The sequence below is a fragment of the Protopterus annectens genome, chromosome 6.part1 (assembly GCF_019279795.1).
Source record: "Protopterus annectens isolate FY-2018-M chromosome 6.part1, PAN1.0, whole genome shotgun sequence".
Lineage (NCBI taxonomy): Eukaryota > Metazoa > Chordata > Ceratodontiformes > Protopteridae > Protopterus > Protopterus annectens.
The window spans coordinates 399,553,408-399,576,660 of NC_056738.1; the positions used below are offsets into that span (position 1 = coordinate 399,553,408).

The window sequence follows — 23,253 nt, forward strand, 5'->3', positions numbered from 1 at the left end:
ATGGTTCAGAGAGTCGAGTGCCTTGATCAGGGCAGGCATCTCCTTTGTATTTATTTGCTTGCATCCATCCTTGGTGTCCCAAACACCTTGCGCTTTTATCCCTTCTAAAACTGCTCCTCAAGCAAAATCTGAGGCGTCTGTGGTGACTGGTTGCTTTGGAGCAGGGAGGGAGAAAGGGATGTCTGGATTTAAGGACATTTGCTGTTTCCACCAAATTATTTCACTTCTGACAAACCTCAACACTGGGATTTGAAAGGACAAAGGATGCTGGTGCTGGGACCAAACAGACTTCAAGTACCATTGTATCTTTCTCATGTGGAGTCTTGCCATGGATATCATTAGAATCACAGAATCCATGAGACCTAAAATCCTGAGGTATTCCCTTGCAGTGACTGAAGTCTGAGTGGAAAACCATAGAAGCAGATCTAAATATAGAACCGTTTTTTTTTTTTTCATGTGGAAGAAAAGCTCTTTGAACTGAGATGTCTGGCTAACACCCCAGGAGCATAATCCTGCGTTAAGGAGTCAAAAAAAAAGACTTTTAAATGTTCTCTTGGAATTCCAGTTTGTAGAAGAGCTCTCACCCAAGTCAGAGATTCCTAACACTTTGAAAAAGACTCTGCAAAGATATGGAAGTCATCTAAATATGGAAAAATGTGGATACCGGAGTCTGCAATGAGCTATAACTGGAGCTAGATACTTTGTGAACACTCTTGATGTAGCAGATAGTCCAAAGGGTAAGGCAGAGAACTGATAATGTGATCCAGACACTCAAAACCTTAAGAAATGCATGAAGTCTGGATAAATATGGATGTGATAAGTGTCTTTTAAATCTAGAGTAAATTGGAAATGTGAATGAGGAAGAAAACATAACAGGTTGTGAAATTACAGCATTTTGAACACTGACACTATCACAAACAAATCTAGGAAAGAAAGATCCAGAACTGGAATCTGGCATTTTTTTTGGCACTAAAAACATCATTGAATTAAAATCTTTTCCACCTGGGAAGAAGGAAATGCTTCTATCACTCCTTGGGACAGCAAGTGGGAATAAAAGAGTCTGGTCCAGGGAATGATGGATTACCCCCCCTGGAAAAGAGAAATTTCATTCCACTGACAACTGTAACCTTGATGAATGATCTTCAGAACCGATTTGTCTGAAATGATCTTTTAACAAAGAGCAAAGTAGAGATACAGACTTTCTGGAAGGGCAAAAGACTTGGGGGGGGGGGGGGGCAGACGAGGTCCCTTAAAACAAACAGTCATTCTGACTTGTTGGACTGTTCTTGGTTTTGTGTAATTCCTGAATTTTTGCAACCCTTTTGGAATTCCTTCTTAAATGTCTGTTTACGTGCATTTTGCTAAGACAGTATTTGCTTTTGCCAAAATTGGATGAGGGGTTACAGAATCCCTTAAAAAATTTGGAAAAGGAAGGCTGAAAAATCTTAATTCTCCTGCATCGGCATATCCTTCTCACACGTTTTGATTACCTCTGCAACAGACGGCACAAAACTAAGTCTCTATCCAAAGGAAATTTTAAAATCTCATTTTTAACATCACCTGGGAGGTTCTGAGAAAGCAGACAGACAAACCTTCTCATCACAAGTCCAGTGGCCAAAGCCCTTGAAGAAGTATCAACTGAATTAAACACACACTATACACAATAAGTAGTGACTTCTTCAAAAGAAGAAACAATTATTTCTAGCAGATTTTTCTCACAAGAAGAAACTGCAGACAAAACATTCCTCATACTTTTACACTTAGTAAGAACAAATCTCAACTGAGACTGACAAAATTCTGAAAATCAAAGTTACAGAAGCATACATTTTTTCCCATAATAATCAATAATATTCCCATCCTCATTAGAAAGAGTAAGAGTGCAATGAACTAAATGTTTAGCAGCAGTAGGATTAAATGAAAGCTATGTACTTACCATAACGATAGATCTATGTTGTCATGTGGTTCAACATGTGGGATGCCGGATCTAATCAGATCTGACCTCGGCACCTTATACCACAGTATTAGATCTGAGAGCCTGACTCTTTCCTTACCCACAATTCTCTCCTCCTACCTGATTTACCTCAGAGTATGCTGACTGATTTCAAATGGTCTCAATAATCGAAAGGAAGGAAGGAATGAAGAAAAAGGGATATCATGCATTATCCACTAGAAAGGAAAGTGGAACAAGAGAAACAGGGTCCCAACAAGGCTTGATTGAGCCCTAGAAATGAAAAATGGCAATTTGAAAGGGGAATGAGGGGAGGGGAGTTGAACCAGATGAAAATAAGACAAAAAGGACATACCATCATAGTAAGGACAAAACTTCATATCTGATGTTGTCTATTTTCATCGGAGTCAGCATCTGGGACAAATTCCTAAGCTACCCAAAAGGGGCCTAGGTGGGGTGAAAGAAGGACATTCCCGCAAATGACAGAGCCAAAAGGATGTGCAAGTTCTAGACTGCACATCCAACTTATGAGATATAAATGTATGAGCTGTAGACCAAGTTGCTGCTGCACATATGTCACTGACAAGTACTCTTTTTGTGAATGCTGCTGAAGCTGCCTTGACTCTGGTAGAGACAGCCTTAGGTTTAGAATGTAAAGACAAGCCTTTTGTCTTATAAACAAAAAAAAAAATGCAATCTGATAGCCATCTGCAACTTTTGACACATTGTCCTAACTTTGTTTTGGAAAAGGATATAAATAACTGGTCTGATTTTCTACAGTCTAGAACAATTTAAACAGAACCCGAGTTGTCTATGGACATCTAAGGTATGTAGGGTGTGTCCGCCCTTGTTAGCAAAGTTTGGAAAGAATATTGGCAAATAAATTGGTTGATTCAGGTTAGAGGGACTGGACCATGAACAGGAGGTCTCAATAAAACATTCCTCTAAGAAAGGTACTGGCCACCTTAAGAGATGCAATAGATGAACCATCATGTCCTGTGTGAAAATTTGCAATGGTAGCCACCTGGACTTTAATTACAGAATAACTGGAACATCCCATAAAAAAGTTCAGAAAGGAAATCCAGAATCACTAGTACAGGGGCTGAAAAAGGTCTAATCCCTTTGAAGATGTCCAAATAGAAAGTCTTTTCCATTTGCTTTTGTAAGTCTTTTTGATTGATTCCTTCTGAAAAGAAGAAATTATGTGGACTACAGGGGTAGACAGCCCGACATATCTGGCTACCAGTAAAACTGGAGAAACCATATGGTTAGTTTTAGGGACTGGAGATTCGGTAGAGGTATCCAGGATGTTTGGTTGAGGAGATCCAGGGTGGGATCCAGAACCCATAGTGGATGCAGTAGATGAGGCCAAAGAAAAGGGAACCATACCTGCTGAGGCCAAAAAGGGGTAAGGAGGATTACACTGGTCTTACACGTCATGGTTTTCTGAATGAACTTGGGGAAAACAGGAGTTGGTGAAAATGCGTAAAGGAGACCTGGGGGCCAAAAATGAACCAGAGTATCTCTCTGTGACTGTCCCTGTGGGGGGATGAGGGCAAAATAACTGCTGCATTTATTGATGAGGTAGGAAGCAAAGAGGTTGCAGCAAGGTTGGTCCCAGCAGCTGAAAATCTCCACTACCACTGTCAGTTTGATCTCCACTACCACTGTCAGTTTGAGAGACCACTCATGAGGCACCACTAAAGTTCTGCTCAACCTGTCCACTAGTATACTGAACATCCCAGGAATATGCATTGCTACCAGAGAGTGGTTTGAAAATATCTCCCACTGCCAATCTTACATGGCTTCCTGGCAAAGAGGGTACGAACATGTTCCACCTTGTTTGTGTAGATGGCAATCACATCCTTGGGTGGATGGTCCTGAAAAGACTGCAATGTTAGGACAGCCATTTTCATTTCCAAGACAATGATGTGAAATTTGACTTCTGTTGATAGCCACGTCCCTTGAACTGTCTTCCCTTCAAAATGAACCCCCACCCTAGAAGGGAGGAATCTGTGGTGATTGTGGCCTCAAGAGCAGGTGGACAAACTTATCTGCCCTGTACAGCTGACTGGGACATAATCCACCAATTTATGTGATTCTTGCATACCTGTGTAAGACAGATTCTGGTGTGAAATGGTGACATTTGTTGGTCATTGTACTGTTAACGTCTGCTGTAGGACTCTCATGTGATATCTGGCTAATGGAAGCAGTGTAATAGAAGAGGCCATCAGGCAAAACAGATGCAGAATGAGTCTTGCTTGTGGTTGAGGGTGTTACATCACTTGAAAAGCTACTTAATGAGTTGACTTTTGCAGAGGGAAGTTTTGCAATTTGTTCGACAGGCTCTATTGGCAATCTATAAATTCTATGCTCCGAGAACGAGGCAGTTTGCATTTTTTGTTGTTGACTTACATTGCTAGTAGATCCTTGGAGGGAGCAGTTAAGAGCCAATCGTACAAATGTAGGAAGACCTGGGATCCCTTGCAGCAAGAGACGAGTTCTTTCAACTGCCATCACCTTGCTGAATACCCAAGGGGGGGGGGTGGCTGTGGTGAGTCCAAATGGCAGGCTTCCAGCCAGAAATGGAGATCACCTCTGGATCTTGATATGATAGTAGGTGTCCTACAGACTGATAGAGTACATACAATCATCCTTCCTCAATAGAGGCAGAATGGACTCCACCATGACTCTCCAGTATTTTGCCTTTTTGACATATTGATTTAGATTGCCGAGATTCAGTACTGGTCCGAAGCCCCTATCTTTTAACTAAAAAGAACCTGGAATAGACTCTGGATTCTAACTGGCCTGGAGGGACCAGATTCTTTTGCTTAGCCACTTTGATAGTGCTGTTGCTGTGGATTCTAACTGACTGGGTGGAGTACTGGGAATCTTTAGTCGTTTCTTTGGGGAATCCAATCCTTAACACCCAAGAATCAGAATGTATGGTTTGCCAGGCTAAATGATGCAAGAAGAAACATCCCTTGGCTGCCTTCAGAGTGCAGCAGATGGGCAATTCAGGAAGGATGGTAAAGTTTCCCCAGTGAAGGGCCCATGGAAGCTTTGACTTAGTGGCCCACCTCGGTCTCATTGGTGGTGTCCACCAGGATTACTTCCTCCTCTGCCTCCACGGGGTCTGTCCCCATGAGTATCTTCATGAAAACCTTGGGATGTTTTGAATCACATTTTCCTACCTCCTCTCCGATTCCTAGTAAAGGATCTTTGAGGAGAAGAAAACCAGATTTCCACTGCAGACAAAGTCTTACCATCCTGTTCACTACTATTAAGTAATTCTTTTACCTTCAGTCCAAACAAGGTGGAAGGATCATGGGGCAATTATAAAGAATGAGTTGAAGTTCTCCACAAAATCACAATGACTCATCCAGGCATGGCATCACATGGTAATACCTGTGCCTGCTGCCCTTGATGTACCATCAGCTGCACTGGATAGTAGTCTCATGACCACATTTGAGGAAGACTGCAGGGTAGACATTTGGGCATCCACCGTCTTCTGGATGTCCATAGGTAAACTACCCAAAAGAGACTTGGACAGTTCCTTGATGAAGTCTCTTTTGAAACTTGTCAGGTGTGCTACACAGTTCATAGTGCTTGAAGTGCAAAGAATTCACGTTAATACATACCACTTCATTAATGGAGACTCATGAGACATTCATTTCCTAAAACGTAACATAAGTACAGCAATGCAGAGATACTAATTTTTTAATACAGCTGTCTAGAAGTCAGCAGTTTATTTATGTAAAGGACAACTCCAACCAAAAAGAAAATCAAAGATGCATCATTGTTCATTCATTTTCTGATTATCTTTCTAATCCAAAGTAGGGTAAAAGGGAAACTGCAGCTTATCCTGCACTCACTGGGCACAGTGCACAGACACTAGGCTTGGATAGGATACCAGCCTACTGCAAGATGTGCACGTACACACACACAAACACACACACACACACACACACACACACACACACACACACACACACACACACAGACATTATATGGACAAATGACGGAAATTTGGAGAACCACCAATTCATTTAGAACAACTACTTTTGATATTAGAGAAAATTGGAGCAGTTATCAACAATCCATGCAAGTACAAGCAGGATATGCAGATTGCACAAAGAAGGCACCCCAGTTGAGAATGAGGTACTGTGAGATAGAAACACAACCACTGTGCTATTGTGCAACTCCACCTATGTTTTAAAGGGACAGTCTCAGAGATTTTTTTGTTTTGATATTGATCTTTTACATTTTCAGTCTGTCTTTCAGACCATGCCCTAGCTGTGGCTGTGGAGGTTGGGGAAAAGGGTGCTTACAGGAAGTTTCAATAGTCTTAGTCAAATTCCATCTCAAACTGAAACTGTACTCACAACAGCTCTCACTGGGTCATTCATTAGTTTCACCTGTGCTTTTATCCTCAGCAAAAAGTAGCCTTTCAGGAATTTTATTACCTTACTTAGAACTACCTTGCAGGAAAGCATATGAGCAGTGCAAAGCTAAAACGTTAGTAAAGAGAGTTTTTTGTCCATTTCATTTCATATTTTATTTTGTATGGATTTCTGAATGCTAGCCAAGTGCTATGATGTTATACATGACTGCCACTTGCTCTGTAGAAAGCATCGGAATGATGCAAGTTTCAAACAGTTTTAGAAGTAGTCTTTTCATGTTTTGTTTTTTTGATCTCAGAGTACTAACCAAGTGTAATGGTTTTCTGACCTGCAGTAAAATGTGTAACACAAGCTACAGACTGATTCATTTTAAACAATGAATTCCAATCACAATGGCGGCTGTACAGTATGGCAACCTGAGATAGTTATGCACACTAATTCTGAGATTGCTTTACTAAAGAGTAAGTGGAATATGTTAAGAAACTGCTTACGCTATACAGAATAAATAAAGGACATAATGAGCTACACAATTAAGATAAGCTTTTTGACAAGTTCACAAGAAGTAAACACAAAGTCTTGCCTAACCATCTCCACAACAAACACACACAAAACATGTAATAACCTTAAAATGTAATAACCTTACTATTTCCCAGTGATCGGGAGCTGAAAGTTTTGACCGGAACTTAATATTGTCAATTGCGTTTACCAGAGAGAATGAAAAAAAGGGCTGCATGAAGTAAATTGAAAACACGAATTGGGTTAATGGTGACATGGTAAGTGGGTGGTGACAACTGGTAGGTATCAGGAAAAGTGTTTTTTTTTTTGGTCAGAATTTTACAATCTGGGATTGTCCCTTTAAATCGAATCTTAATGCTCTTAAAATTTATTTTCTGTTCAGCATTAAAATATTTGCATTACTTGAGTGGCTAATATTAGTTTGCAATTTGTTATGCTCCAAGATGGCCTGAAGGAACCCCCACAGTGACATAGGTAGGATATCTTTTCACAATGTATTGTGAATTTCCATTATATAAAACAAAATATCTATTGTACAGCAAATATTTCTGTTGTTTTATGTCTCTAGTGACTTGCAATGGCAGTTTTATCAAGTACTGCCTTCTCTGGGTTTCTCTGCCTAGGAATACAAGTCTGTCTTTTTCAAAGGCTATATTCAGTTTTTATTAGTATCTAGCTGTTAACTTCCAAAGAGTTCTAAATGTTCTGCCAGAACAAGCTGTTTGTTTGATTGCTTCATTTAAACCTCTTCCTCTGGATGAGTTGTCCACTGGTCTGTCTCTAAAATGACTATACTAACCATCTAAGACAGTAATAACACACTTGGGTGGGGGATCCCCAGAAATCTCTACTGACTTTTAAAGTGCCCAGATTAAATTACTTTAGCACAGCAAATATTACAAGATGTAACAACACCCTTCCCCATTCAGTGACTGCCACTGTCTCCAAGAAGAAGAAGCAGATATGACTGCTGCACAATGGAAATAACACACCACTTCAAAGGCAATCAGAATGGTATGCAAGGACTGCAGAATCAGCTACAGATATATAATGGAGAAGAGACGCTTAAACCATTTTTTTTTTTCATTTCATGTGGTACTCTTGATGTTAAATTTAAAGGAATGAACAATCACTTTGTGTGTATTTTTACTACGCTCTTCACTTTATAAGCTATTAATTACTCCGTGACCTGATACTTTTGGGTACCTGAAATACCCTAGCACATCTGTCTGAAAACAATTGGTGTTTTTTTTCCCTAGAGTACAGAACAATTTCATAAACTGTTATTTGCAGAATAATGATCTGGGAAATACATGTCCCCAGATCCCTCAGGTGAAAAATCAATAACATGGGGAAAGCATCATAATGCATTTCTCAGGGTAGTGGGCTGCTTAATACAATCAACTCCATAACTAACACACCACACAAAGACATACTACATATCTAACCTCAAAGTGAAAGGACTGGTTTAGGGCAACGCCACTCTCTTATTAGTATTTCACCAATGTCTTAAGGAATCTGGGCTCAGTCTAATTGGGCTGATATCATGACTGGTGTCCCAGGTCCTAATCCATACTGCATAAACTGGCTAAGGGGTAGAGGGTCTGCAGCCCTCTGTGCTACCCAATACACTGGCACTAACTTACATCGACTGCCATTTCAGTGACCCATTACCAGTAATAGTACTGATTACCTTGTACATATGCTTCTGACTGTGCAGTTTCATGATTCCATACTTACAAGATATATATATATATATATATATATATATATATATATATATATATATATATATATATATATACACACACACACACACACACACACACACACACACACACACACACACACACACACACACACACACACACATATATACATCTTTCGGCTTTTGCCGGTTAGGGGTTACCACAGTGAAACTCCGGTGTCCGCTAATGATTGGCAGTGGATTTTTTTACGGTGCCGAGTTGCCAGCCCGACGCCCAACCTTCAAGGAAGGCACACCCATTCACACACGCACCTACCTGCATGTCTTTAAACGTCACTCAACCGCAGGGAGGACATGCAGACTCCGCAAAGAAGGCGCTCCAGCCGAGAATCAAACGGGAGAACCTCTTGCTGTGAGGCAACAATGCTAACCGCTGCACCACAGCGGCCATATTCCATATGTATAACATACACATTTAATCACTTCTTGCACTGTCTAGACAGACATAAAAAGGCATCAATTATAACTATTTAGTAGCTGCTCAGACTATTTTCCACATTTTAAATTATCAAAAATGTTGTTCCCAAAGCTCAAAATTATATATTTTTTATCTTTTCTGTGCATGTCAAATAAAACATAAAGAAAAAAAATGGTGAGACTGACATTGGAATACCTACTGCCAGACAGACTGCAACCAATTACTGCAGCTCAGTAGCTACTGGCAAACTTTTCCCTTGTCTTACTTTATTACTGTAATACCATTGTTTAGCTAGAAATGACGGTTACACGGTTTCTAAAGAACCAACCAATTCAATTATGCCTTAAGTCTGAAAATGAAAAGAAATTAATTTCTCTTTGATTTAACTTCCATGATTGTGGACCTACATCTTGCTTACTCTGATTGTGGACCTACATCTTGCTTACTCCGATTGTGGACCTACATCTTGCTTACTCTGAGTATATTTGCTCAGTTGATTAATAACTTTTTCTCTCAATTCCTTTTCCTGGTTACTTTAGATTAACCTAATCAAAATACAGGGCTGCTTTTCTACACAGACTTTACAATGACCTACCTTTGAACAGCCTGGTGTAAAGGCTCCAGGAAGTGCAAAGAGAGCACCTTTCTTCCCTTTGAAGAGCTCCGCTATGTTCACTTTGTTGCCAGGATCTCCCTCATAAACTTCAACACCAGGAAGCTTGTCTCCAACCTGAAACAAGCAGATAAACTGAAATTAATGTCATGTAAAACTGAATTATAGCTGACTTTTAAAGATAATACATGATGGAGATTGAGGGTAGAATATTAGTAATCCAGTATCAGATGTGACGCTGGCATCTTAAAGATAACTTTCCAGTGCAAAGGACTATGTATCGTGCACAATGCAAAGTCAGAAACAATGTTATAAAAATCTTGAAAACATTTACAAATATCAGAGTGCCTTCTAGGTACACTCTCTGCATGTCCTCCCTGGGTCTAAGTAATTTATTTAAAAAAATCACTGTCTAATGCTATCATTTACTTTATTTAGGAAGCCATAAAATCAGACAGCACATTCCTGACTTCTGGTTATTTGGACTTGTGACTACCTGGAGTTATGGTTGCAATGTGCAAGACCTGGCAAAGAAGGGTTTCTTTCATCTCACACTTGGCTCCCTAAAAATTCCAAAATATAGCAACACTGACTCATGCTAATCTGCTCTGTTGTGCACCATGCATCTGATTTTGATACTGGAACTTCAGTATTTGATTAATTTTATTAATTTTTTTTTGAAAGCATGTAGGCTGCCTGTGTCTTTGACAATGTCCTGGAATCCTGATCTGGATTTGTTGTGTGGTCTTGAGTATATGAGTGAAGTGTCAGACTGCAACTTTATTATAGAGTTCTAAATCTCAGTGTCTTTAACCTCTCTGTAGAACTGACATGATTTTACCTGATCTGCCGCATGCCTGTGGTTTCAGAGAACAAGTAAATACTAGGCTGGAATACTTCCATTTATGATACAAGGTTTGATAATCTCAGCATTTTGTCTCTGTTGTATATAAAAAGATACAAGTTTCTATACAGACTGCTTTGACTCTCTGCAGATTAAATTACCAACCTTAAAACATGGTGCTTCTTTTGGGCTTTCTGATGGATATAACTTCTTCCCTGAAAGGATAGAACTTCTTCCCTGAATGGACAAGACAACTGTCCTTTTTGCATTCCTATAATCTGGCTTTCTGAATTACCCGAAGGAATTTTTTTTCTATGCTGCTTTATGTATTAACTGAGCTATTTTGTGCAGTGTTAATTTCTAAAACTTTGGTTTCTTTTTTATATGCTTCAGTGTAACCCAATGAGCAGCTCAAGTGTGTGTGTGTGTGTGTGTGTGTGTGTGTGTGTGTGTGTGTGTGTGTGTGTGTGTGTGTGTGTGTGTGTGTTGGTTTGCATGCTTGTTTTTACAAAACAATAAAATGTTTTGTTAGCAGGAATTATGCAAACTAAACATCAAACAGATTGTCTGATGCAGATAAACACAAGTGAAATTGCAAATTGAGCTAAATGAGGCACTATAAAATTGTAGAGTTGCAGTGAGTAATCCAAGTAGATCTTCCAGCACTACGAGCACTGAAAGATGTACAATATAACACATTTCATCCCTATCCTACAACAGTAATACAATGCATTTACAATGCACCTGTCATTAGTAATACTGAGAAGTGTCTTGTACTTTATTAGCTGAAGGGAAAGTTGCCACCATTTTCTAACTTAGAAATAATGTGCATGCATTTTTAATTCATCACAATGGCAAACGGCTTTCTGAAATAATTTTAAACAGTGCAGGTTACTCTGCAGTCACTATAAAATAAAAATAAATATCACTGTAATGTGGAAAGCAAAAATGTCCCAAGTGCAAGTGGGAAACCTTTTTCATTCTATGGTACAGCATCAAGTATATCTTTAGGCCAACATTTAATAAAGCCGTATACTGCTTTCCCATGATCCTTAAATGCACAGCAAAACAAGACAGCTCCACTGTCAGATATTGGTTTTGTGAATTATTTTAAATGTGGTTTGCCTTATACTGTGCTTTAATATTGTGTGTAAAACAATGCTATTGTTACTGTATGCAAAGCAAGACATATTTTATTTATTTTAACATTTGTTTATGCAGTAAGGCATTCATTACTACATCTGTTGCACAAAACACTGCTTTGAAAAGAACATAATTAGAATGCATCAGTGCTATTTAAATACAGACTGCTTTGATATGTACTACAAAAAGCAGTCTGTATGGAGGAATTTTAGAATAATTGTACGTTAAATCTCAATATGTATTGCTTGAAGTGTGTAATAATAAATGCTATCATCAGACATGCAAAAGGAAAATTATACTTCTGCATCTATTCTACAGTCATCTTTACTGCACATATGCATTGCACAAATCACAGTTACTGCTACTGTGTATAGGACAAAGGGGTACCATGGAACAGATGTACGCTTGTTACAACATCTGCTCTGCAAAGTTATGCTATGTCAGTTTAATGTGCAAGACTTGTTCTAGGAAACTTACATTTAGCCACATATGTTGCACTCATCTTTATTGTACAATCCTAGGTATTGTGCTACTGTTTGTACTGGGCAAATGAGTACCATGGAACAGCAATACATTTGTTATAATCTATGCTGGGCAAAACAGTGCTGTAGTGCCAGACCTGCACATGGAAATCTATATTCTCTATCTGTTCTGCATTCTTCCTTACTGCACAAACATGCATATTGCGCATGGTAGTACTACTTTACTGTGTACTGGACAAATGGCCATCATGGAATAATAGCAAAATATATGTTACAGCATGCATTGTAGAAAGTAGTAACCTGTACTATTTTTATGGTATATTACACAGATGAAAATCACACAATAACCTTATGAGTAATGAAGTGCTTTAATGTTAGTCCTGCCTCATGGCACAGAGGGATAAAGCCCTTACTGCACCCCAGACGACCCATGTTTCAGTAGTAGCACAGGTGCTGGAGGGACCAGACTGGGTGGATGGAGGATGGAAGTGAATGGCTGATGCCATCTCACCTATCCTGGGAGGAAACTGTCTTGGTTCACCCACACAAGCATTAAGAGCCAGGTAGGCTCCATGCTGCAAGCATTATACCACTTGGTTGGGAGGTTGCACATGTGAGGAAGCATGCATGCACTTTCTGAAGGCAGCAACTGCGTAACTCACAAGACTGTTGCTGCTGGAAGGGGTTTGGGCACACTTCTCAGCAACAGCAGCATGACACTGCAACAGGATCATCAATCTCCACACTAGCCTGGACATGCGTCAGACTGAACACTGGGGAAGCTAAGGCAGGTCTGTTACACCCAGGGAATCAGGACAGGAACTGGTGGCAGCTGATGGTTAGATGTGGGGAGAGGTGGCAAAAAAGGGCTTTAATGTTGAAACATCAAGCCAATAAAGTTAAATAAATTCACCATCCTGTATCTTTATCTGGTAACTACAAAATGGAATACAGAAAAAAAAACAAGCAGAATAGATGCACACATTACTTAGATCGCCCTATTATGTGACAACTAGCACTACGAAGAAATAGCTAAGACAACAAGGGTTACAGCCAAGTGATCTGATGTAGTAACCCCTATGAACAAAGATGAATTACAAGCACTCCACAGTAGTACACAACTCCAGTACAAGACTATCTCAGTATTACAACCATCTTTCTCCTACTTTTCATATTTTATTAAATGTATTTATTTCATATTATGTGATAAGCAATCCACTTACACATCTCACATATGAACAAAAACATTTCCTATACATTACAGTACACCAGAAATGCCAAACAATATATAGCATAACACTACTGCACTATTCATTTTCAGTATATTTATTTTGCATCTTTAATCCCTTTACATTCTGTTATAAGTAAATATTAAAGCAAATAAAAACAGACACTATTTAAAAATTTGCATACCATCTTACCAAAGTTAAAAAGATAGCATTAATTATTAAATACAGAAAACATCCTTCCAGAGATTAAGCTTTCTTAATACACAATACGATAAAATTAAGTGAAACGTATGTAAAAAGACCACTAGAAGTATATTTGTAATAAAATAATCCAACACACTGTAATGCTTCTCATCATCTCTGTTTAAAAGCCCCATGACCTTAACAGTAAAGCTGACCAATTACATCATGCAAAGATAAATAAAGCTGTTGGTACAATTTACGCAGCACAGTAAAAATGATACTGGTGTTGCAACATCACAGAGACGATACTGATAATTCACCATTGTTATTAATGCTACAAATATCATGCTACTTTTAAATATTCCAAAACCTAGTGCCTTCTACATTTCTAATAATGCAAACTATCTCATTGTAAAAATAAAGTTGTATAAAACTACTCAGCTTTATGGCAGATTGGGACAAAGCCTGAATTGCACTCCCAGACAACCTGAACTCAAGAACTACCTCAGATGTTTAAAGAACCAGGTGGGAAAGATGGGAAATGCCAGGCATATGGGTCATCCATCCTGGTAGGAGGGTCTGGTGGTTTCCTACTGGTTATATATGCTCCGATACAAGCATGGGCTTAAATGGTAGATAAGAGCCAGTAAAGGGAAGATGTGGGCTTTGTGCACCTAAACTGATGAAGGCAGCCATTGGGGGCTTACACGTGGAAGCACACATGCATCCTAGGAGGTCCCCGCAGAGTTGTTGATATTCCCAGCAGCCACCAGAGGAGTTTGGTTAGGGATTAAAGAGAAAAACATCCCCATGCTCTAAATAAAGGAGGACTGCAGGGGGGATGCTGCCAAGTAGATTCCCAGGCTATAGGCAATTAGGATCCATCCTGACACATGGACGGTTATGATCTTCGGGGTGATGAAGCCAGACCCTCAGGCTGTTGTGCTGATATTTCCCTCCCAATACTGCTAAGCAGATACAATGGCAGGAGCACAAGCTCTTCTGTGGCTGTCCAGATAAAAGCCCCTTCTGGTTGGCTCCTGCTCGGGTGTGGGTAGGGCCCCTGGCCTCCGAGAATGAAGGGTCTCAAGACCTATGGGAAGGCACACAGTGGAAAAGCATAAAGAAAAAAATATAAGCTTCTGCAACACCATCTATCCATGCATTCCTCCTACATATTTAATATGTACACCATCCCACTGTACTCAAAGTAATGTAGAACCATCCATCTGTGCATAATAAAAGAAAGCCATGTTATCCACTGCTGACATATTCATTTACCCACCCCCACACTCAATAGATTTATAACATTCCTTCAATGCTCATTTATAATGAAATTAAAGTTAAATAAATTAATTAGCTTTACTAATGCTAATGTAATTCACCAGTTTCACTGCAAATATTTTAAAATTTTACAGTTAAAAATTAAGCAAAACAAAAAATACTATAAGCAACTTAATCCGTACTGATGCAGCTGAATGAGAATGGAATTCATAGACAGCTTGCCTAGTGTGACAAGTTGGACAAGGTGCCCTGTGTACTAGGCTGTCCCAATTCAGTTATGCTGCTGAGCAGCAAGAGCTCCAGACCTGTACTTAACTGCAGTAGTAAGGGGTGACTTCTGTGTGATGATGCCCATTATCAACCTGCTGTATAGCTCATACAGGAAACATGCTTAGTATGAAAATCACAGACATCCGTATATCAACCATGAAGGATTCTTCTACATCAACTACCAAGTGGTCTGCAATGTTCAGAGTATTATATGCAATGTGTTTGCAGTCCACCTAGTGTCTAAGGCTCCTTCATCTGCCACTTGTGCAAACTGTATTAATGGTTTGTATGGGGTGATTTTGCTGTTCCTCAGGTGGGGCCTGCAATATGGTTAAAATCAATGGCTCCCAGTACCTCAGAGAAATGGGGGTATATCATAAAATACCCACATGGTGTTGCTCCTCTTCTTTGTGGTTCATGGGACCACATATCTTCCTCCACATTCCATAGCACAGTGTCAAGAAAATGATGGAACATCACTGAAGCAGATACCTGGGATACATCAATTGTGCCCAACATTAGTAACTAGAAGGACCCTATAGCCAAAACTTCTCAAACCTACACATATCGTGCTGTTCACAGGAATGGGTACCCCATGCATCTCACAAGTCTGCACATGATAGCAAAGCATCCCAACCAGCTCCTGTGTGGCATCTCTATCCACACTGTAGAGATCTGTTATTTCAGTATCATGGAGTACATGGTATATTATGCCACAAGGATGACTCAGCAGTGCTGCAGGCAATGGTGCTTACCTCACTGTTTACAGCCTTGTGTGTGTGTGTGTGTGTGTGTGTGTGTGTGTGTGTGTATATATATATATATATATATATATATATATATATATATATATATATATATATATATATATATACATATACATATACACACACATTATATACATATATATATATATATATATATATATATGTGTGTGTGTGTGTGTGTGTGTGTATACACACACAGATAGATCGATAGATAGATAGCTATACACACACACACACACGATATAAAAAGTTTATTCACCCCCTGTTAAAATGACAGATTTTTGTGATATAAAAAAATGAGACCACAATAAATCATTTCAAAACTTTTCCCACCTTTAATGTGACCTATATCCTGTACAATTCAATTAAAAAACAAACAAATCTGTTAGGGGCAAACATAAAAAATAAAAAACGTACAATAAGCTGGTTGCATAAGTGTACACACCCTTAAACTAATACTTTGTTGAAACACCTTTTGATTTAATTACAGCATTCAGTTTTCTGAGGTAGGAGTCAATCAGCATGGCACATCTTGACTTAGCAATATTTGCCCACTTTTCCTTGCAAAAGTGCTCCAAATCTGTCAGATTGCAAGGGCATCTCTTGTGCACAGCTGTCTTAGGTCACCCCACAGATCTTCTATTGGATTTAGGTCTGGGCTCTGGCTGGGCCATTCCAAAACTTTAATTTTCCTCAGGTGAAGCCATTCTTTTGTTGATTTGGATGTATGCTTTGGGTCAGTCATGTTGAAAGGTGAAATTCCTCTCCATCTTCATCTTTCTAGCAGACGCCTGAAAGTTTGGGGCCAAAATTGACTGGTATCCGGAGCTGTTCATAATTCCCTCCACCTTGTCTAAAGTCTTAGTTCCAGTTGAAGAAAAGCAACCCCAAAGCATGAAACTGCTACCACCATGCTTCACCATGGGGATGGGGTTCTTTTGGTATTAGGAAGTGTTGTTTTTGCACCAAATGTACCTTTTGGAATTGTGGCCAAAACATTCAACCTTGGTCTAATCAGACCATAACACATTTTCTCACATGCTTTTGGGAGACAATGTATTGTTTTGCAAATATTATCCGGGCCTGGATGTTTTTCTGTGTAAGAAAAGACTTCAGTCTTGAACCCTACCCTCTAGCCCAGACATATGAAGAATACAAGAGATTGAGGTCACATGTAGTACACATCTAGTACTTGCCAGCAATTCTTGCAGCTCCTTCAGAGTTGCTGTAGGTCTCTTGGCAGCCTTCCTGACCAGTTTTCGTCTTGTTTTTTCATCAATTTTGGAGGGATGTCCAGTTCTTTGCAACATCACTGTTGTCCCATATGTTCTCTACTTTTTGATGACTGTTTTCACTGTGTTCCATGGTATATCCAATGCTGTGGAAATTTTTCTGTACCAGTCTCCTGACTGATACCTTTCAACAATGAGATCCCTTTGATGGTTTGTAAGCTGTCTGTGAACCATGGCTTTTGCTGTAGCAGGCAACTGAGTAAATGTCAGGAAAACCCTAGTAGGACAGCTGAACTTTATCTGGGTTAATCAAAGTCTCTAATTGATGGCAGGTATGTACCCAAGAAGACTGAATGCTGTAATTAAATCAAAAGGTGCTTCAACAAACTATTAGTTTAAGGGTGTGCACACTTGTGCAACCAGCTTATTGTATGTTTTTTATATTTTTTCCCCTAACAGATTTGTTTGTTTTTCAATTGAATTGCACAGGTTACAGGTCACATTAAAGGTGGGGCAAGTTTTGAAATGATTTATTGTGGTCTAATTTTTTTACATCACAAAAACCTGGCATTTTAACAGGGGTGTGTAAACTTTTTATATCCGCTCTGTGTGTGTGTGTATATATATATATATATATATATATATATATATATATATATATATATATATATATATATATACACACACATACATATATATATATACACACATATATATATATATATATATATATATATATATATATATATATATATATATACACACACACACATATAAACACATTTATGTCACTAGCTGCCATAATACAATCATTTTAACCCATACACCTAATTATATATATATATATATATATATATATATATATATATATATATATACACACATTTGATATATATATATATATATATATATATATATATATATATATATATATATATATATATATATATATATATATATATATATACATATATACACACACACACACACACACACACAAAAAACCTTAGAGGTCAGCAGAGATAAACCATAAAACAATAAAACCACACAAAATCAGTGCTTTCATTCCTTTTACTGTATGGAACTTCTTCAGAATAAATACACAGAGAGCATACTCAGTTTAACTTATTCTTTACAAATCCCTTAACCAATTACAATCAATGTTAAGAAACTAAAACACAATGTGTTTTTTGTTCCTTTTTTCATTGATCATTGTTTTTTGTTCATTGTTCCTCTCTACTCATCCCTCATCAGACCCATTATAGAGTACAATGCCCTGTTTGGCATGTATCTCACAAGACACCTACAATTGGAAAGGCCACAGAAATACTTCACTAAAAGGATTACCGGCCTCAAACAGATGCCATATGCAGGCCATCTCAAAAAACTCCAGTTCTACTCCGTTGCATATCGTCTACTCAGAGATCTCTGCCTAACATACAAAGCTATGTCAAACCCAGAGCTGTTGGACATGCTACACTTAAAGAAATCACAATCTCTCTGAACCACACGCTCCATGGACCTAAATCTTATCACCACAATAAACAGAACATGCTAGAGGGATAGAATCCTGTCCCAGAGACTTCTCATACTCTGGAACAAACTACCTATTCATGTCAAGCAAAGCTTCTCATTGGCCTTAAGAAAAATCTTGACGACCGGATGGAAAGTAGAAAATTAACCCCGGGGATCACTTTTGCGCCACTGCTTGACAGGAGCACAGGAAAATAACTTTCTTGGGTGGCAAAAGCCAGGGAACCTTTCTGGCTAGGCTTACATAGGCCCCAGGGCCTATATCCTAGTACCTACCTATGAACAAATACATATATTTTTATACTAAATCATGATCTACAAATTAACAAGTAACACCATGTTAAATTAATATACAAAATGTTAAACTTTATAACATAAAATTATGTAAAAGTGTATGTGAAAAAAAACATACACAATCCTAGCATTGAAATGTGGATTATGTTACAGAATTTTGTTACAAAATGTTAAATTTCAACAGACTTTTGATTTTAATATGTTCATTTAATCGTGGAATTGTATCTGCCCTAAGTAAAATCTGCCATTTTAATTCTCAAGCTTTAAAACCTTATTACATCCTTTGACAAACTGGCCCTCATATACTTGTTCAAGGACCATAAAGTGTAACTTTCTAAATCCACTACAGACTAAACTGTGTTTACTAAGAGCATTAAGAGTATTTTTGTCCTTAATTGCCTTAACATGCTCTGTAATTCTGACTAAGTGACCTATTGCTCTTACCAAAGTAAAAATAACGTGCTGCATATAGCAACGCAAATATTAGAACTGTTACAATTAAAATATCCTTTAGCTTCAGAAGACTTATTAAGATGGAAAGAATGAACCATATATTAGTGTTACTAATAAATCTACACTGTTCGCATAGATTGCAAGAAAACGTGACATATTTTTTAAAAAAAATAAGTTGTTTTCATAACATGGATGGAATTCTAAAAGTCCTTTAAAATTAGTAGATTTTTTTAAATAAACTGAGGGCTATTTTCTAATTTTTTTTCCAGATCTGGATTCCCTATTATAATTTTACAATTACCTGACACAATTTTCCACATCGCAAAACTATCATTAGAAATAAAAATGTGTAATGAATTAAATTTATCGTCCTGCTTACTATGAGCATACTTATCTAAATTAATTCCAGGTGTCAAAATGGCAGGAAACGTATCTGCCCGATGAGATACATCATCATCTGCTATCCTTGATAGCTCATACAATGGGTAACCTCTCTCAAGGAAGAACTGAGTAATATCACCTTCTCGAACAAATTGAGCATCATCACTGATAATTTGACTAGTAAGAATAAACTGACCCCTAAAAATATTAAGTTTCATACATTTGGGGTGTCCACTAAGATATGCAAATAATTATTTTTAAAGGTGTCCTTCCTATGAATATCACTGTGGAAACAATAGTTAATTGAATCCCTTACAATCACAAGATCAAAAAAATTAACCATGTTTCCAACAGGGCCCTTTGTAAATTTTAACCATGTAATCCTAGAATTCATCTCATCCAAAAACAGATCAAATTTTTCCAAACTGCCCGTCCTAACAAAAAATAGTCAATGTACCTGTGATACAAAGAAACAAATTTAAACAACCGATGCATAATAAAATAAACTTTTTCCCACCAATATAAGACAATGTTAGCAAAAGAGGGAGCCACTTGGGCTCCCATAGCAACACCTGATTTTTGTCGATAAATGCCATTGTAAAAAGCAAAATAATTATTATGTAAAACCAATTGAAACTTGATTAACTTGAGCGACATCCCTAAGATAATGTTTCATAAAATCAATGCCGTCACATATATCAAGGTTGGTATATAAAACATAGCTTTTCATTGCCACTGAACTGATAGATCCTTAGCTGGTTAAGGAAAGACCAAGAATATTTATTTAAAAAAACAGCTCTCTTGCACTACAGGATTAAAGGCTTTGATCATATAGTGCAAAATTGCAGTGGTTTTATACCTTGGACTTGATACAATGAGCCTGAGAGGAGGATGAACTGGATCTTTAAGAATCTTTGCTATACCAAATAATTTCCCTATTTTAGGCTCATCTACTGTGAAACACTCATAAAACTGAAAATCAACATACTTTTGGTTGAGCAAATGAAACAGTACAATGTCAATATGCTTAAAACTATTAAAAACATAATTTTAGTAACTTTCTCATATAAAGAATTATCACTAAAAAGATTTTGCATATCATAACCAATACCATCTTTCATGCATCACCACCATCCCACAGCCTTCATCGGCATTTATATACCTTAAATGCTTATAGTTCTGAGCTGCTTTATAGCTAGTCGCTATGAAACAGTAATATTTAATAGCTTAATAGGGGCTTTCACCCTGCTTAATATATCAAAGTTAGCTTCACAAGCTTTTGAAAATGCTTGAAACATTGCATTTAAGGCAGGGTTAAATGTACTAGGCCTTTTTATGTTATTATCTGGCCTGAAATTACTGACTTCAACTTCATTTAACATATATTTAAGATTTAACTTTCTAACATATAACTTGAAGTCTGTAATTAAATCTGTATAAATAACCTAGTTCAAGGGCACAAACGAAAAACCTTTTGCCAATCCTCACTTGAAAACAAATAATCAGACAAGTTAAAAATCGGACTAATATTGTTCAGCATCCTCTCCCCTTGCTTCTTCCTTTCCACTTCCCGACGTTGCTCACTTGATTCGCTGAAGTATTGGTTTTGGTCTTGCCCCCAGCTGAAAATAAGGAGATGAATTAGAATTTCATGGCTGCATAATTTCGACTACCTTAACATTAGTGTGTGTGAAATTACTGCCGTTGGTAGAGGGTGAAGTGGTGTGCCCCTTATCATTAACTTCATTGGTAGAATTTTGAGAATTGATGGAATTAGTTACTGCAGTAGTAGGTACAAAGGTAACATTTATCCAACTTCGATACACCATCAACTACAGATAAATTGTTAACACGCTGACCATTACCATTTTTGCTATCAATGTCTTTAATATTTTTAATCAAAAAAGAGTGGTTCACACTAAGCATTAATATCACTGTCACGTTTCTTAGTTTTTGTAGCTACCAATGTAGCTACATGCTTGTTAATTTTCCCAGCGATGCTCTCATACAGTCTCTTAACCGGACTAAAAGAACTGTGCCTGTTGATAAGCTCAACCAGTTGTTCAGTCTCACTTTTAAGTTTCAGCATAGGAAGCTCATTATGATTTCTGAGTGTATTTAACAGTTCAAGTCAGGTTCTGTTGTATAAATCAACTAGCTCATTGTATAAACTGTCATCATAAGTAGTTCCATTGGGAAACCTGTAAACATAAAGCCCAAGTGGAATACTCAATTTTAAACACCGGTCAAAATAAAGATTTTCAATTTCCAGTGATTTACATTTATAAAAGCAGCTTCACCAGTTTAGAAATAAGTGACTTACATTCAACTGCACCTTGACTGTTGGCTGCGTTGCTGTCTGCCCCAGTCAGGTCATGAACACTGAAAGGATTACGAACAATATATTTAACAAACTTCAGCACAAAACCAGGCTCAGGTAAATTATCTGCAGCCAAAAGCATAGAGCTGCTAGAGTCACTTTTTTCACTTAAACGTTGACCATCAGATGGATGAGAAGCATAGCCTCTCCAGGTGGCACAAAACTTCTCCAATACCAAATAAAATTGCTGACATGCTTGTTGGAAAGTCTGCGATAACAATTATAGTTCACTGGGCAAGGAATTAACACTCATGTCCAAGTTAAAATCACAAGAATCATCTGTAATACTGGTTTATCTCGGTGATGCAGAGAAAAAAAACACAGGCATTATCACCCAATTCTCTTTGAGAGCCTAACACAGCCATGCCAGTAAAAAGAAAGAATAAACTTATAATGAAAACACCATAGGTTCATAGGCAGGTACTAGGCTATCGGCCCAAGGGCCTATGTAAGCCTAGCCAACAAGGTTCCCTGGCTTACGCCACCCAAGAAAGTTATTTTCCCGTGTCACTGTCGAGCAGAGACACAGAAGTGATCCCTGGGGTGTATTTCCTATTTCCCATCCACTCATCAAGATTTTTCTTGAAGAGTGCTAATGAAGAACTTTGCTTGACATAGATGGGTAGCCTGTTCCAGAGTATGGGAAGTCTCTGGGACAGGAATCTATCCCTCCAGCATGTCCTGTTTATTGTGGTGACAAGGTTTAGGTCCCTAGAGCGTGTAGCTCAGAGGGACTGGGATTTCTTTAGGTGTAGCATGTCCAACAGCTCTGGGTTTGACATAGTTTATATGTTAGGCAGAGATCACCTCGGAGTAGGTGATATGCTACGGAGTAAAGCTGAAGTTTTTTGAGGCGGTCAGTGTAGGGAATTTGTTTGAGGCCAGTAAACCTCTTTGTGAGGTACTTCTGTGGCCTTTCCAGCTGCTGCAGATGTCTTGTGAGGTACACTCCAAAAGGGGCATTGTACTCTATAATGGGTGTAATGAGTTTTGAGTAGAGGGGAACAATGACCTCATCATAAAAGGGTTCTCATCCAGGAAAAAAGAGGTGTGCCACATAGGACTTCCTGACTACTGTGGCAATGTGATCAAAGGAGAGACTACTGTCCACC

General features: G+C 38.2%; 1 protein-coding gene across 1 annotated transcript in view; it reads right to left on the bottom strand.

The window, feature by feature from the left end:
* PRDX5 (peroxiredoxin 5) overlaps positions 1–23,253 on the bottom strand; it is a 255,911-nt gene that overhangs the window by 191,654 nt on the left and 41,004 nt on the right. The window contains exon 2 of the mRNA XM_044075811.1: positions 9,649–9,783. Coding sequence (XP_043931746.1) covers positions 9,649–9,783 — 135 coding nt within the window. The remainder of the gene's footprint in view (positions 1–9,648; positions 9,784–23,253) is intronic.